This window comes from Mobula birostris, chromosome 12 (assembly GCF_030028105.1).
Source record: "Mobula birostris isolate sMobBir1 chromosome 12, sMobBir1.hap1, whole genome shotgun sequence".
Taxonomy (NCBI): domain Eukaryota; kingdom Metazoa; phylum Chordata; class Chondrichthyes; order Myliobatiformes; family Myliobatidae; genus Mobula; species Mobula birostris.
The window spans coordinates 68,171,933-68,184,107 of NC_092381.1; the positions used below are offsets into that span (position 1 = coordinate 68,171,933).

At 37.7% G+C, this 12,175-nt stretch overlaps 1 protein-coding gene across 2 annotated transcripts in view; it reads right to left on the reverse strand.

Moving 5' to 3' along the window:
• Nucleotides 1-759, reverse strand: part of hmcn1 (hemicentin 1) — a 514,861-nt gene extending 514,102 nt beyond the window's left edge. For both annotated transcript variants that reach the window (XM_072273998.1, XM_072273996.1), the window contains exon 1: nt 233-759. In XM_072273998.1, the coding sequence (XP_072130099.1) occupies nt 233-512 (280 nt within the window). In that variant the 5' untranslated portion in view covers nt 513-759. The remainder of the gene's footprint in view (nt 1-232) is intronic.
• Between the last annotated feature and the right edge of the window lie 11,416 nt (nt 760-12,175).

Here is a 12,175-nt window from a genome sequence, read left to right on the forward strand (position 1 = left end):
AAGAGGTGCTGGGGGTGAGGGAAGTGTCCTTGCTAACTTACATTTTGCCAAAGAAATTGCAAATGTTTTGAAACACTGGGGAGAACTATTCTCGGTTCATTCAACAGTAAGAACAGCAAAGTATTTAATGAAAAAAATAATAATGTGGGTGTGTTTCGAACACCCGAAGAAATGCGCCCAAAACGTCACTACGATAAAATCGGCCCGTGTCAGAAATCAACATCAACCTTACCTGGGTCGTGAAAGGGTATAAGAGCGAAGTTATACAGAGGCTTCTTGGGTCGGCTTAAGGATGTCTCCAAGATCTTTGAAGCTCCTTCAATAACTTGGACCAAGTCATCATACATGGACCCGGTCACATCAAACACAAAAGCCAGGGTGGAGGCTCCCTCCGGGACCTCCTGCGCTTCCTGCCCGTCCCCAGGAGCATCTTGAACGGTCGGACAGAAGAGCAGGGCAAGGCACACGATGAAAGTTTTAATTTGCCATCTCATGTTCATTGGTACAATCATCTTAAACTCCGTCCTCCAAAAGTCAAACGACGTGTAAATCTAGGCGATGCATTTAAAAAGCAAAGATTTGATCTGCGAGGCAATAGAAATGAACTTTTCTCACTTCTGGTTCTGATCTCCAGAGGTTGTTCAAAGGTGCAGATGCTCCGCCGGTCTCCCCTTGCCTCCTGTTGTACAGTTAGACTGGGGTGAAGTGGCCGGATCTCAGGAAGAGCCTGACTGTGAGAAGAATTGGTTCAGACTGTAAGTTCTACTGCTCGGGTCAGCCTCTTCCCTCTTCGCAACAAGGCAAGATGATACCCTGGTGAGCGCTGTATGCCGATTGGAGCACACTACACAGGAGTCATTCGGATTTTAGGGGCCCGCTTCGGGGCGAGTGCTAAGTTTAAAGGTCAGCCCTCAGTACTGTTGACTCCAGGGACCAATGGAAAAATGCACCGCGCGTTCAGCACGTTTTTAAAGTTTTTTTTCAAAACGAGTTCGATAATTATAAGTATGTTTGTAATTAAAATTGATGGAGTTGGGCTGGGAGCCGGCATTTAATTACATCACTAGTTGCAGATCCAACGTAATTACAAGAAAACAGATTAGCTCTGGGTCATTGATGAAGGCGCGGACGTGAAGCTTCTAATTAGCAGAAATACTGGAGAAAATAGGAGAGACTGCGTTATCTCTGTCTTAAACTGCACACCAGATCGGCACTGAGAAATCTCAGTAGTACCTGCTGACAGCATGCTTCTGGACTTGGCGAACTGTGTGTCAATTGTGTTGCCCATTAAAATCGGTTGCTTTTTTTATAGAATAGACATTTTCCTTTAGATGAGCGCCTCTTCTCGAAAAGAGAGAAAACGTTTTACAATAAGATTATTATTAAACACAGAGACAAACGGGGAAGTCAGATTCCGGATTTGAGTTGCAGCGTCACGATCCTTGCCTTCCCAAGACGGTTTCTCTTCCAAGTGAAATCATTTTCTTATTAGCATTAATATCTCTTTGGTCATTAGCAGTGTGTGGAATAAGAAAGCATGTTACATTAGTAATTGCACATAAACTACTGAATGTTATATTTTGGTGGTTGAAATATTCCCCGCAACCTATTCCATAATGCCATTTCTTTAAACCTGTAACAAAGAAGAGCAGTGAGTTATAGGCTCGAGTGCTATAAAGGTGTGTAGTATTGAGACGGTTGTTTCTGGAATTCACCCACCCAAATGCTGTCAATGAAGTACCTGATAAAAATGTAAACCACATATGCACAGACACAAGGGATTCCACAGATGCTGGAAATACAAAAGCAGGGCTGGTGAACCCTTTTTGAGAGCGTGAGCCCAAAAAATCTAAAATATTCTCTCACATGCCCTGGTAATTTTGATTAATTTAGGATACTTATGAAACTTTTTTTAAAAAGGGTGAGTACTGCTATTTACGTAGATCCATTGTTTTACTATGAATAAAATACATTGAAATAAATGAAGCATTTTAGAAAATCTGATCAAAAATTATTAATATTAATCTTTTAAGTAGACAATTGAAAAATCCTCATGTAGGTACTAAACTACATATAAAGCATTTAACATTATTTTCACTGAATTTCCAGTGTTGGATTGCAAATGACAGCAGAAAATATATAAGCAGAGCGACGCCAATGGCAATCGGCCCAGAAGTTTATTATACAACTACTGATGCATACACCAGGTCTGTCACGATTTCAAAACATATCAACCAGTTTTGATTAATCACACATGCAGATACCATTCAGAAAACAACTGTTGGTTTCTCTGTCAAAGGCAGACCTGATTAGCTACAGGTTTGGTTGGCTTATACCCAATATAGCCAATCTTGCCAGATGGACTGGCATAACTGTCTGCAGATGTTTACATTTGAATGTACAGTTCTCCTTGACTGATGGAATGAAAAACTGTGAAATACAGCAAATGAATTTTTGCAAGTTTAGCCTCTTCGTAAAGACAGAATGAATTTGTGGAATATTTATTTTGCGGAAATGTCAATAGAACGAGCACTGCTTTGGAAAGTTGTCAGGCTTTTCTCTGGATTAGTCCTCTCCATGAAGTACCAAATGGCACATTGCAAGTTGTAGAACATCGGGACTTCTGCTGACAACTTATGCCGTGATCATTACTTGAGCTGTGTCTCCCCCTACTGGTAGATGGGTTGCAATTAAATAATACTGAGTAGATAGAAGAGATTTAGATGACTCTAATGTGCTTTAGTGCATATGGAGACTGCACATTACGGCACAATGGAGCATATGGGGATGTCAATAAACAACTAGATGAATAATGCATCAGAAATAAACTGAGTAACACAAACAACAGGAATTCTGCAGATGCTGGAAATTCAAGCAACACACATCAAAGTTGCTGGTGAACGCAGCAGGCCAGGCAGCTTCGTCAGTCCTGACGAAGGGTCTCGGCTTGAAACGTCGACTGCACCTCTTCCTAGAGATGCTGCCTGACCTGCTGTGTTCACCAGCAACTTTTATGTGTGTTGCTTAAACTGAGTAATAATCTGCTTTTTGCAAGGTATTATGAAATAGAGTTCCTTTATAGTATAGTTCAGTACAAACATCTAGTTTGTCTACAAACACCACAGTCAGTCTGTGTTGGCAGGAACATCTCTGACTCCATCACACTGAGCACTGGATCCGCACAAGGCTGTGTGCTTAGCCCATTGCTGTTTACACTGCTAACATATGACTGTGCAGCCAGATTCAAGGAGAACCTAATCATTAAATTTGCAGATGATACCACAGTGGTGGGGCTCATCAGCAAAAATGATGAAACAATGTACAGGGAGGAGGTCAAACACCTAGAGAGCTGGTGCAGGGATAACAACTTGATGCTTAATGTCACCAAAACCAAGGAGATGATCGTCGATTTCAGACGGTCTCAGCCTGAGCACACACCCCTCAGCATCAGTGGCTCCACAGTGGAGAGAGTGAAAAACATCAAATTCCTTGGGGTGCAGATCTCAGACAATCTCACCTGGTCCAGGAACACCACTGGGATTGTGAAACGGGCCCAGCAGAGATTGCACTTCCTGAGGAAGCTTAAACAAGCATCACTCCCCGCTAACATCTTAACTACATTCTACAGAGGCGTGGTTGAGAGTGTGCTGACCTTTTGCATCACAATCTGGTACTCCGGCTGCAGTGCTGTCAACAAAATAGCCTTGCAGAGGGTGGTTAGGGGAACAGAGAAGGTTATTGGGGTCTCCCTGCCTTCTGTCCAAGACCTCTTTCAGAGTCGATGCCTCCAGAAGACACGGTACATCATTAAAAACCCCTCACACCCTCTCCATGAACTGTTTGTTCTTCTGCCATCAGGCAAACGTTACAGGAGCATCAAAACTAAAACCACAAGGCTACTAAACAGCTTCCTCCCACAGGCAGTCAGACTGCTAAATAGCTGCTCTACCTGACTCTGCTTTGGACACTTTTAACTTGCACTGGACACTTATAACTTGATTTTAATTGACATGTGGCTGTTGTGCTTTACTATTTATTGTTATGTTCATTATTTAGTGTTGCATTTGTTATGTTATGATTGCACTGTTCCTGAGAAACGCTGTCTCATTCTGCCCTGCAGAGCTGATGTACAGTTAGAATGACAATAACGTTTTTTGAATCTTGAATCTTGAATCTTAGTTTCTTTACAATAACACATCGCTGTTAACGATTCCTCTCAGCTGGCCTCCACTCTTCTGATCAGGATGTTAAACTGTTCTGGTGAGAAAAAGAACAGTAGGGACAATGACAACTTTCAAAAACAAAGCACCTTTCTTATCTCAGCTAGGGAATTAGTTTGAACAGCTAAACTGTAGGCAAACCTCAAGGCCACAATCTACTCTGCAAGGTCTTGCAAACAGCAATTGGCTTTTTATCATTTACATTTCAAAAGAAATTTGAAGGAAGGTGTAAATGGGTGGGAAAAACCTACTGTTACACTGGTTAAACCAGATGGGAGCCCAAATCTTACTGTTTCAGACACCATAGCAAGAGTGCCCTTGTTGCAACTCTGGGAGATTTACTAACTGCAGATCCTGCAATCCCTTTTCACCAAGCAAGCCTTTCCATCTGGGTCTAACAAAGGAATAGTTAGTGAGGGACACAAGAAAACAAATAAGCCTGAGGTGTATCAAGAAGCGCCTCACCATATAACTTCACAGACACGCATGGGATTCTACTGGTTTTGAGCAACGTACACAAAATGCTGGAGGAACTCGGCAGGTCAGGCAGCACCTAAGAGGGGAAATAAACAGTTGGCATTTTGGGCCGAGACCCATCATCAGGACTGGAAAGGAAGGCAGAATAAGATGTGCGGGGGGAAGGGAAAGAGTACAAGCTGGCAGGTGATAGGTGAGACCAGGTGAGGGGCAAGGTGGGTGGGGGGGGGGTTGAAGTGAGAAGGTGGGAGTTGACAGGCGGGAGAGATAAAGGAATCTAATAAGAGAGGACAGTGGACCAAGGAATAGAGGGAAGGAGGTGGAGAACTAAAGGAAGGTGACGGGCAGGTCATGAGGGCAAGGGAGGGGAAGAGAAGGGGTAAATAGATTGCATGTTTTGCAGCAGCAAGTCAGTGCAATACAAAAAAATTAATATAAATTACAATAAGAATATATTTAATAAGTGCAAAAAGGGAGCAAAATACTGAAGTAGTGTTCATTGGTTCATGGACAATTCAGAAATCTGGAGGGGAAAAAAACTGTTCCTAAAATGTTGAGTGGTCATCTTCCGGCTCCTGGACCTCCACACTAATAGTAGTAATGAGAAGAGGATGGTGAGGGTGCCTTATGATGGATGCCACCTTCTTGAGGATCACCTTTTCAATGTGTGCTTGATGGTGGGGAAGCTAGCACCCATGAGTGAGCTAGTCGGGTTTACAACACTCTGCAGCTTTTTTGGATCCTGTGCATTGGTGATTCCATACCAGATGTGATGCAACCAGTTAGAATGCTCTTCATGGTACATCACTATCTCAGAGGACCTGTCCTGGACCCATCACATAAATATAATTGCAAAGAAAGTGCAACAGCACCTCTACTTCCTCGGGAGTCAGCGGAAATTTGGCATGTCATCAAAAATCTTGGGAAACTTTTATAGAGGTGTGGTGCAAAGTGTGCTGACTGACTGCATTATGGCCTGGTACCAATGCCTTTGAGCAGAAAATCCTACAAAAGGTAGTGGATTTAGCCCAGCACATCAGGGGTAAAACCTATCAACCATTGAGTCCATCTACACGTACATTGTTATACAAAAGCAGCATCCATCATCAAAGATCCTCACCACCCAGGCCATGCTCATTTCTCACTGCTGCCATAAAGTGGAAGGTACAGATGCCTCAGGACTCCCAACACCAGGTTCAAGAACAGTTACTACCCCTCAACCATCAGATTCTTGAACAAAAGGAGATAACTATGCTCATTTAAGGACTCTTCTTTTTTTCATGCTCATTATTTATTGTTATTTATTTACTGTATATCTGTATTTGCACAGTTTGTTAAGCATTGATCCTGTTTACAGTTACTGTTCTATAGATTTACTAAGTATGCCAACAGAAAAAGAATCAGGGTTGTATGTGGCAACATGTATGTACTCTGATAATAAATTTTACTCTGAACTTTGAACTGTAAAAATTTGCTAAGAGTCTTTGCTGATATACTAAATTTCTACAAACCCCTAATGAAATATAATGTTGCCATGGCTTCTTCGTAATTGTATCAATATGTGATAGATCTTCAGATATTTTGACCCACAGGAACTTGAAGCTGCTCACCTTTCCCACTGCTGACCCCTCAATGAGAACTGTTGTGTGTTCCCCTGATTACCTCCTTCCTGAAGTTCATAATCAATTCCTCAGTCTTACCGGCATTGAGTGCAAAGTTGTTGCTGCATTGCCCAAACAGCCAGACTACCGCACTCCTTGTCACCATCAGAGATTCTGCCAAGAACAGTTGTGTCATTTGTGAATTTATAGATGGCTTTTGGGCTGAGTCTACACTTTAAGTGATAGTTCATGCACAAGAGCAGGAATTTCATAAAAATCACAGTAAAATTATGCACATGATACCACTTTTGTGGAGTTAACAAGGATGTAACACCATCGGTCAGCAGCTTATGTTCATCCACAACTCATGGGCTTTCCTCACCATATGTTAGCATAACTTTGTTTTACACAACAATGGTACAAACTATTTTCAAGAAAATTTGTCCTAGAATAACTGCTATAAAGTGATGTTTCTTTTGGTAAAAAACATTTGTTAGCACAACTTCAGAGTTAAACCTTTTAAGAAAAATAAACCAACTGTCAAGTAGACAATATATGGGTTTTTAACTATGCACTTGTATTCTGAGATGAACTTATAAACCAATATCTATGTTAAAGACTCTATGGCAACGTTTTTATGAACAACAGAGTTCTCTCCAGAGTTCCGGTCAATATTTATCCCTCAGTCAATATAAGTAACAGATCATCTGGTCATTAGTCTATGATATGGTAATAGCTTGCAGTGGGCAAATTGGCTGCTGCACCTCCTACTTCATAACAGCAAACACACTATAAAAGTACTTCATTGGCTGTAAAGGTGCTAATATGTCAGTTAACCAATAATATAATTTAAGTAATTGCTTTTGAATTTTTAAAAATATTGTAATATAATTATACAAGACAGAACACAAAGCCTATACAAAATTTTAATACAATCAAGAGCTCTCCTAAAAAATTCTTGTAACTCCTATAAATAGTAAATAATTATGCTTGGTATCTATTTTCATGAGTTGTGGATCTTACAGCCTTTGTTTACAATTATTTAAATAAATAAGCCAAATTATTTCATTGTTAAAAGGAATTTTCAAAACAATAATCTATTGGAAGTTAACAGCAATTATTAATCTTAAGCAACACACACAAAATGCTGGAGCAACTCAGCAGGCTAGGCAGAATCTATGGTAAAAAAGCACAGTTGACATTTCTGGCCGGGTTTTTCCTGGTGGTAGCTGATGGAGTAACAGCAATCTGCCGTTGCTCCAACTCTAATTATCTTACTATTTCCAACCTGTCTTGAAGCTTATTTTTTAAGTGTGATATTCTTTCATTTGGACTGGAAGGAGTGCCAGAGGTACTAAAAAGGATGATCTCCCTACTTCTTTGGATTCTATTATGGATCTGCTGCAAAGTCATACATGAGAAGCCTCTGAGAAGTTTCAACAATTCAGCTCTGAATTTAAACAAATAGATGGTAAATTGGATTCTATTCAACAAACTCTTAACGAGCATGATAAATGTATAAAAAATAATGAAGCCATTTTGTCGTCTCTGGAAAAGGAAATGGATGAATTGCAAAAGCTTTGTAAAAGCAATCTCAGTCCAACGAAAAGTTAAGACAGAAGATGATCAACCTAGAAAATAGTAGAAGAAGGGGTTCTGGGTCTTGAAGAATTAATCAAAGGTAATCATCCTATGGAATTTTTTGCAAACTTTTTGGGAGAATTATTTCCAGAAATTTTGACATCTTTGCCTATGATTGATCAAGTTTACAGATCTCCTGTGTTTAGCCCTCCTAAGAGAGATAGACCAAGATCAGTAATAATCTGTTTTCATGAATTTCAAACAAAGGAACTGTTAATTCGCGAATCTCTCCTGAGGTTATGCAGGAACATGCTAAATTCAAAGAAGTTATGTCCGTGTTTTTTAACAAGGGTTTCAAGCCTTCCCTTCGCTACCCAGCCTGACTCAGAATCACACCTAAAGATGGATCTTCCAAATGGTTTTGTTCGACTGTTGAAGCACAAAGGTTTTTAAAATCCGAAGGCTAGCTGTTTAATTTGTCTTTACATGAAGACACAAGATTAAATGAGAAACGTTTAATTTGCGGATCCCGTCGAAGGGGCATGATTGGTTATAGGTTGGAATATTAAGATCCTCGAAGATTATTCATTTGAGGTTATGCAGGAATATGCTAAGTGTAAACAAGCTTTGTCGGATTTTTTTTAACAAAGGTCTCAAGCCATCCCCTGGCTACCCAGTTTGACTGAGAATCTCATTAAAGATGGATCCTTCGAATAGTTTCGTTTGAATTCTGAAGCACAAAGATTTTTTAAATTTGAAGGCTAACTGCTTAGTCTGTTTTTCATGAAGATACAAGATTAATGTTTAATGTCTTTCTGTATGAATAATTGCATCTTTTACTTTTGGTAAACCTTTGTAACTAATTTCCTTTTGTATTTTTAATACTGTATTTTTGATATATGAGAATTGAATTTCTTGTTTGGATATTGTTTTGTCTAGGTTGGAATATAAATAACCTTGAAACTAATTGGAGCGATCACCAGGTTTTTTGGGGGGTTGTCCGTAGTTGTAGATGCCGGCTTTCTATTGGTCGGCCTTTTTTCTTTGGGAGGTGGGAGGGGGTATGGTTTTTTTTCTCAGAAGCTGTTTTCGAATTTTTAGCCAACTTGTTGCTTGGTTACTATTTCTCAAGATTTATGGGTTGGTTTTAACTTACATTTTAACCCTTCCTTTAAATAATATTAAAAATGGACCAAACTATTAATTTACTCAGTTTTAATGTGAAAGGGTTAAATCACCCTGTTAAATGTAGTAAGATTTTTTCTTTTATTAGGAAATTTAAGGTTCCTATTATTTTCTTACAAGAAACTCACATACGCAAATGTGATAATTTACGTTTTTTTTAGCCGTTGGAATGGACTTTGTTTTCATTCTTCTTTTCAAGCTAAATCTAGAGGAGTTTCAACTCTTATAGATAATATACTTTCCTTTGTCCAACATAAAGTAGTGTCTGATACCAATGGACGTTTTGTTATAGTTTCAGGCAAAATGATTCAGGATTCTTTGAGCATTTGTTTTTCATTTTTACCAGCTCTGAGTCTTTATTCTCTGGTGATGGGAGGAGATTTTAACCATTGGCTAGACCCAATTTTAGACCGATCATCTTCTAAACCAATGTCTCTTAATAAATCAGCTTTGTTTATTCAATCTTTTTTATTGAAGTGTGGTATTGTTGATATTTGGCATTTTTTACATCCTTTAGATAGGGAGTACTTGTTTTTATTTTTGCCATGTCCATCATACATATTCCAGGATTGATTTTTTTTATTGATAGTCAAATGATTTCATCAGTTCGTTCCTGTGAATATAAAGAGATTGCAATCTCAGATCACGGTCCTGTATTTCTATCTTTAAATCTCCTTGGTCTTCCCCAAACAAATAGATTTTGGCGTTTTAATACAACTTTGTTATCTGATAAGGAATTTTTAAAATTTCTAGAGAGGCATATTATTTTGTTTTTGAAGAGAATAAAAAGGAAGAGACTTCTAATCTTATTGTATAGGATACTTTCAAGGCCTATATTAGAGGACAAATTATTTCTTATACTGCGAGTGTTAAGAATAAAGCTAATAAAGAAAGAATTCGCCAATCAATTGAAACAATTAGATCAAAAATATGCTACAGCTCCAGATTCTGTTTTATATAAAAGGTGTGTTGAACTTAAAACTAAATATGATCTTCTGTTAACATATCCAATTGAAACTCAACTTCTTAAAGATAAAACTCATTTTTACATTCATGAAGATAAATCAGGCAAAGTATTGGCCAACCAATTAAAAACTTCTGTTGTTAAACAACAAATTAAAGAAATTTGTAAAACTAATGGTGATAGGACAACTGATCACTCTGAAATAAATGATACCTTTGGAGAATTCTATTCTAAACTTTATAGTTCTGATTCTCCCAAAGATAGTACTGTAATGAATAATTGTCTGGATCAATTAAATATCCCTGCACTTTCTGCAGATAATTGCAAACAGATGGATCAACTCATTTCTTATGAGGAAATTGCTGAGGCTGTACGTTCATTACACTCGGGGAAGGCTCCAGGTTCAGATGGATTTTCTGGAGAATTCTATAAGGCTTTTTCCTCATTAATTATACCGCAGTTACACTTAGTCTTTTTGGATTCTTTCAAATTGGGTAGTTTGCCTCAATCTTTCTATGAAGCTTCTATTTCACTTATTGTGAAAAAGAACAAGGACCCAACTGAATGCTCTTCATATAGACCAATTTCATTACTTAATGTTGATACTAAAATCCTTTCTAAAGTTCTGGCTCGTAGGATTGAAAATCATTTACCATCTATTATCTTTGATGATCAGACTGGATTTATTAAAAACCGACATTCCCATTTTAATATACACCGTGTATTAAATGTTACTTACTCTCCTTCTCAGGAGATATCAGAATGTGTGATATCCTTAGATGCTGAGAAGGCCTTTGATCAAGTTGAATGGAATTATTTATTTAAAACCTTAGAAAAATTTAATTTTGGACCAGATTTGATTCAATGGATTAAATTACTTTATCTATCTCCTTCTGCTCGAGTTCTTACTAACTTTCAAAGTTCCAAACCATTTAAACTTCACTACGGAACTAGACAAGGTTGTCCGTTGAGTCCTTTGCTCTTTGATTTAGCTTTAGAACCCCTAGCCATTGGAGAATCTAGTGATATCTGTGGTATTTTAAGGAGAGGATTTACTCACAAAATCTCGCTTTACACTGATGATATATTGCTTTTTATCTCCTATGTTGAGACCTCATTTCCTTGCGTACTTTCTTTACTCTCCCGTTTTAGCCAGATTTCAGGATATAAATTGATCCTACATAAGAGTGGATTATTTCCTTTAAATAATTTGGTATCAATTAATACTAATCTCCCTTTTAACATTGTAAGGAATCAATTTACTTATTTGGGTGTAACAGTCACTAAGAATTACAAACACATGTTTAAAGAAAACTTTCTTACTTTATTGAACCATATAAAAAGGATATCATTGAATTGGTCACCTCTGTCAATATCATTGATTGGATGAATTAATTCTATTAAAATGAATATTCTACCTAAACTTATATATCTTTTTCAGGCTTTACCCGTTTTTATTCCTAAATCCTTTTTGGACTCCCTTGATTCTATTTTGTCCTCTTATATATGGAAAAATAAACATCATTCATTTAAATAAAGTTCATCTTCAAAAATCTAAAAAGTCTGGAGGTTTAGCCTTACCTAATTTTAGGTTTTATTACTGGGCAGTTAATATACGATATTTTACGTTTTGGCTATATTATATTAATTATGTAGACTGTCCGGTATGGGTTTCTTTAGAAGCTAACTCTATTAATAAATTTTCTATTATTTCTCTTCTTGGATCCTCACTTCCTTTATTTGTAAGTAAACTAACTGATAATTTAATAGTTAAACATACCCTGAGGATCTGGATACAATTTAGAAAACACTTTGGTTTATTGAGATTTTTTCTTTCAAATCCCATTTATTCTAACTTTTTTTTTAAACCCTCCATGACTGTTTTAGTTTTTAAAGAATGGGACAGGTTGTGTATTAAATGTGTTACATAATCAGCAACAATGAATATATAATTGAGTCAGGTTTTATAAACAAACAAACATTTATTAAACTCTGCTCAACAATAGCGGAAAAAAATATTCAAACGACTAACTTAACTGGAAGTTAACTGCTATATGGCAACTCTGGAACAGTTCTTAAAGTGGTAAATTCGAAAGTCCAAGTGATTTACACAGTCAATAAGGAGAGACTTCTCCGGAAACGGATTT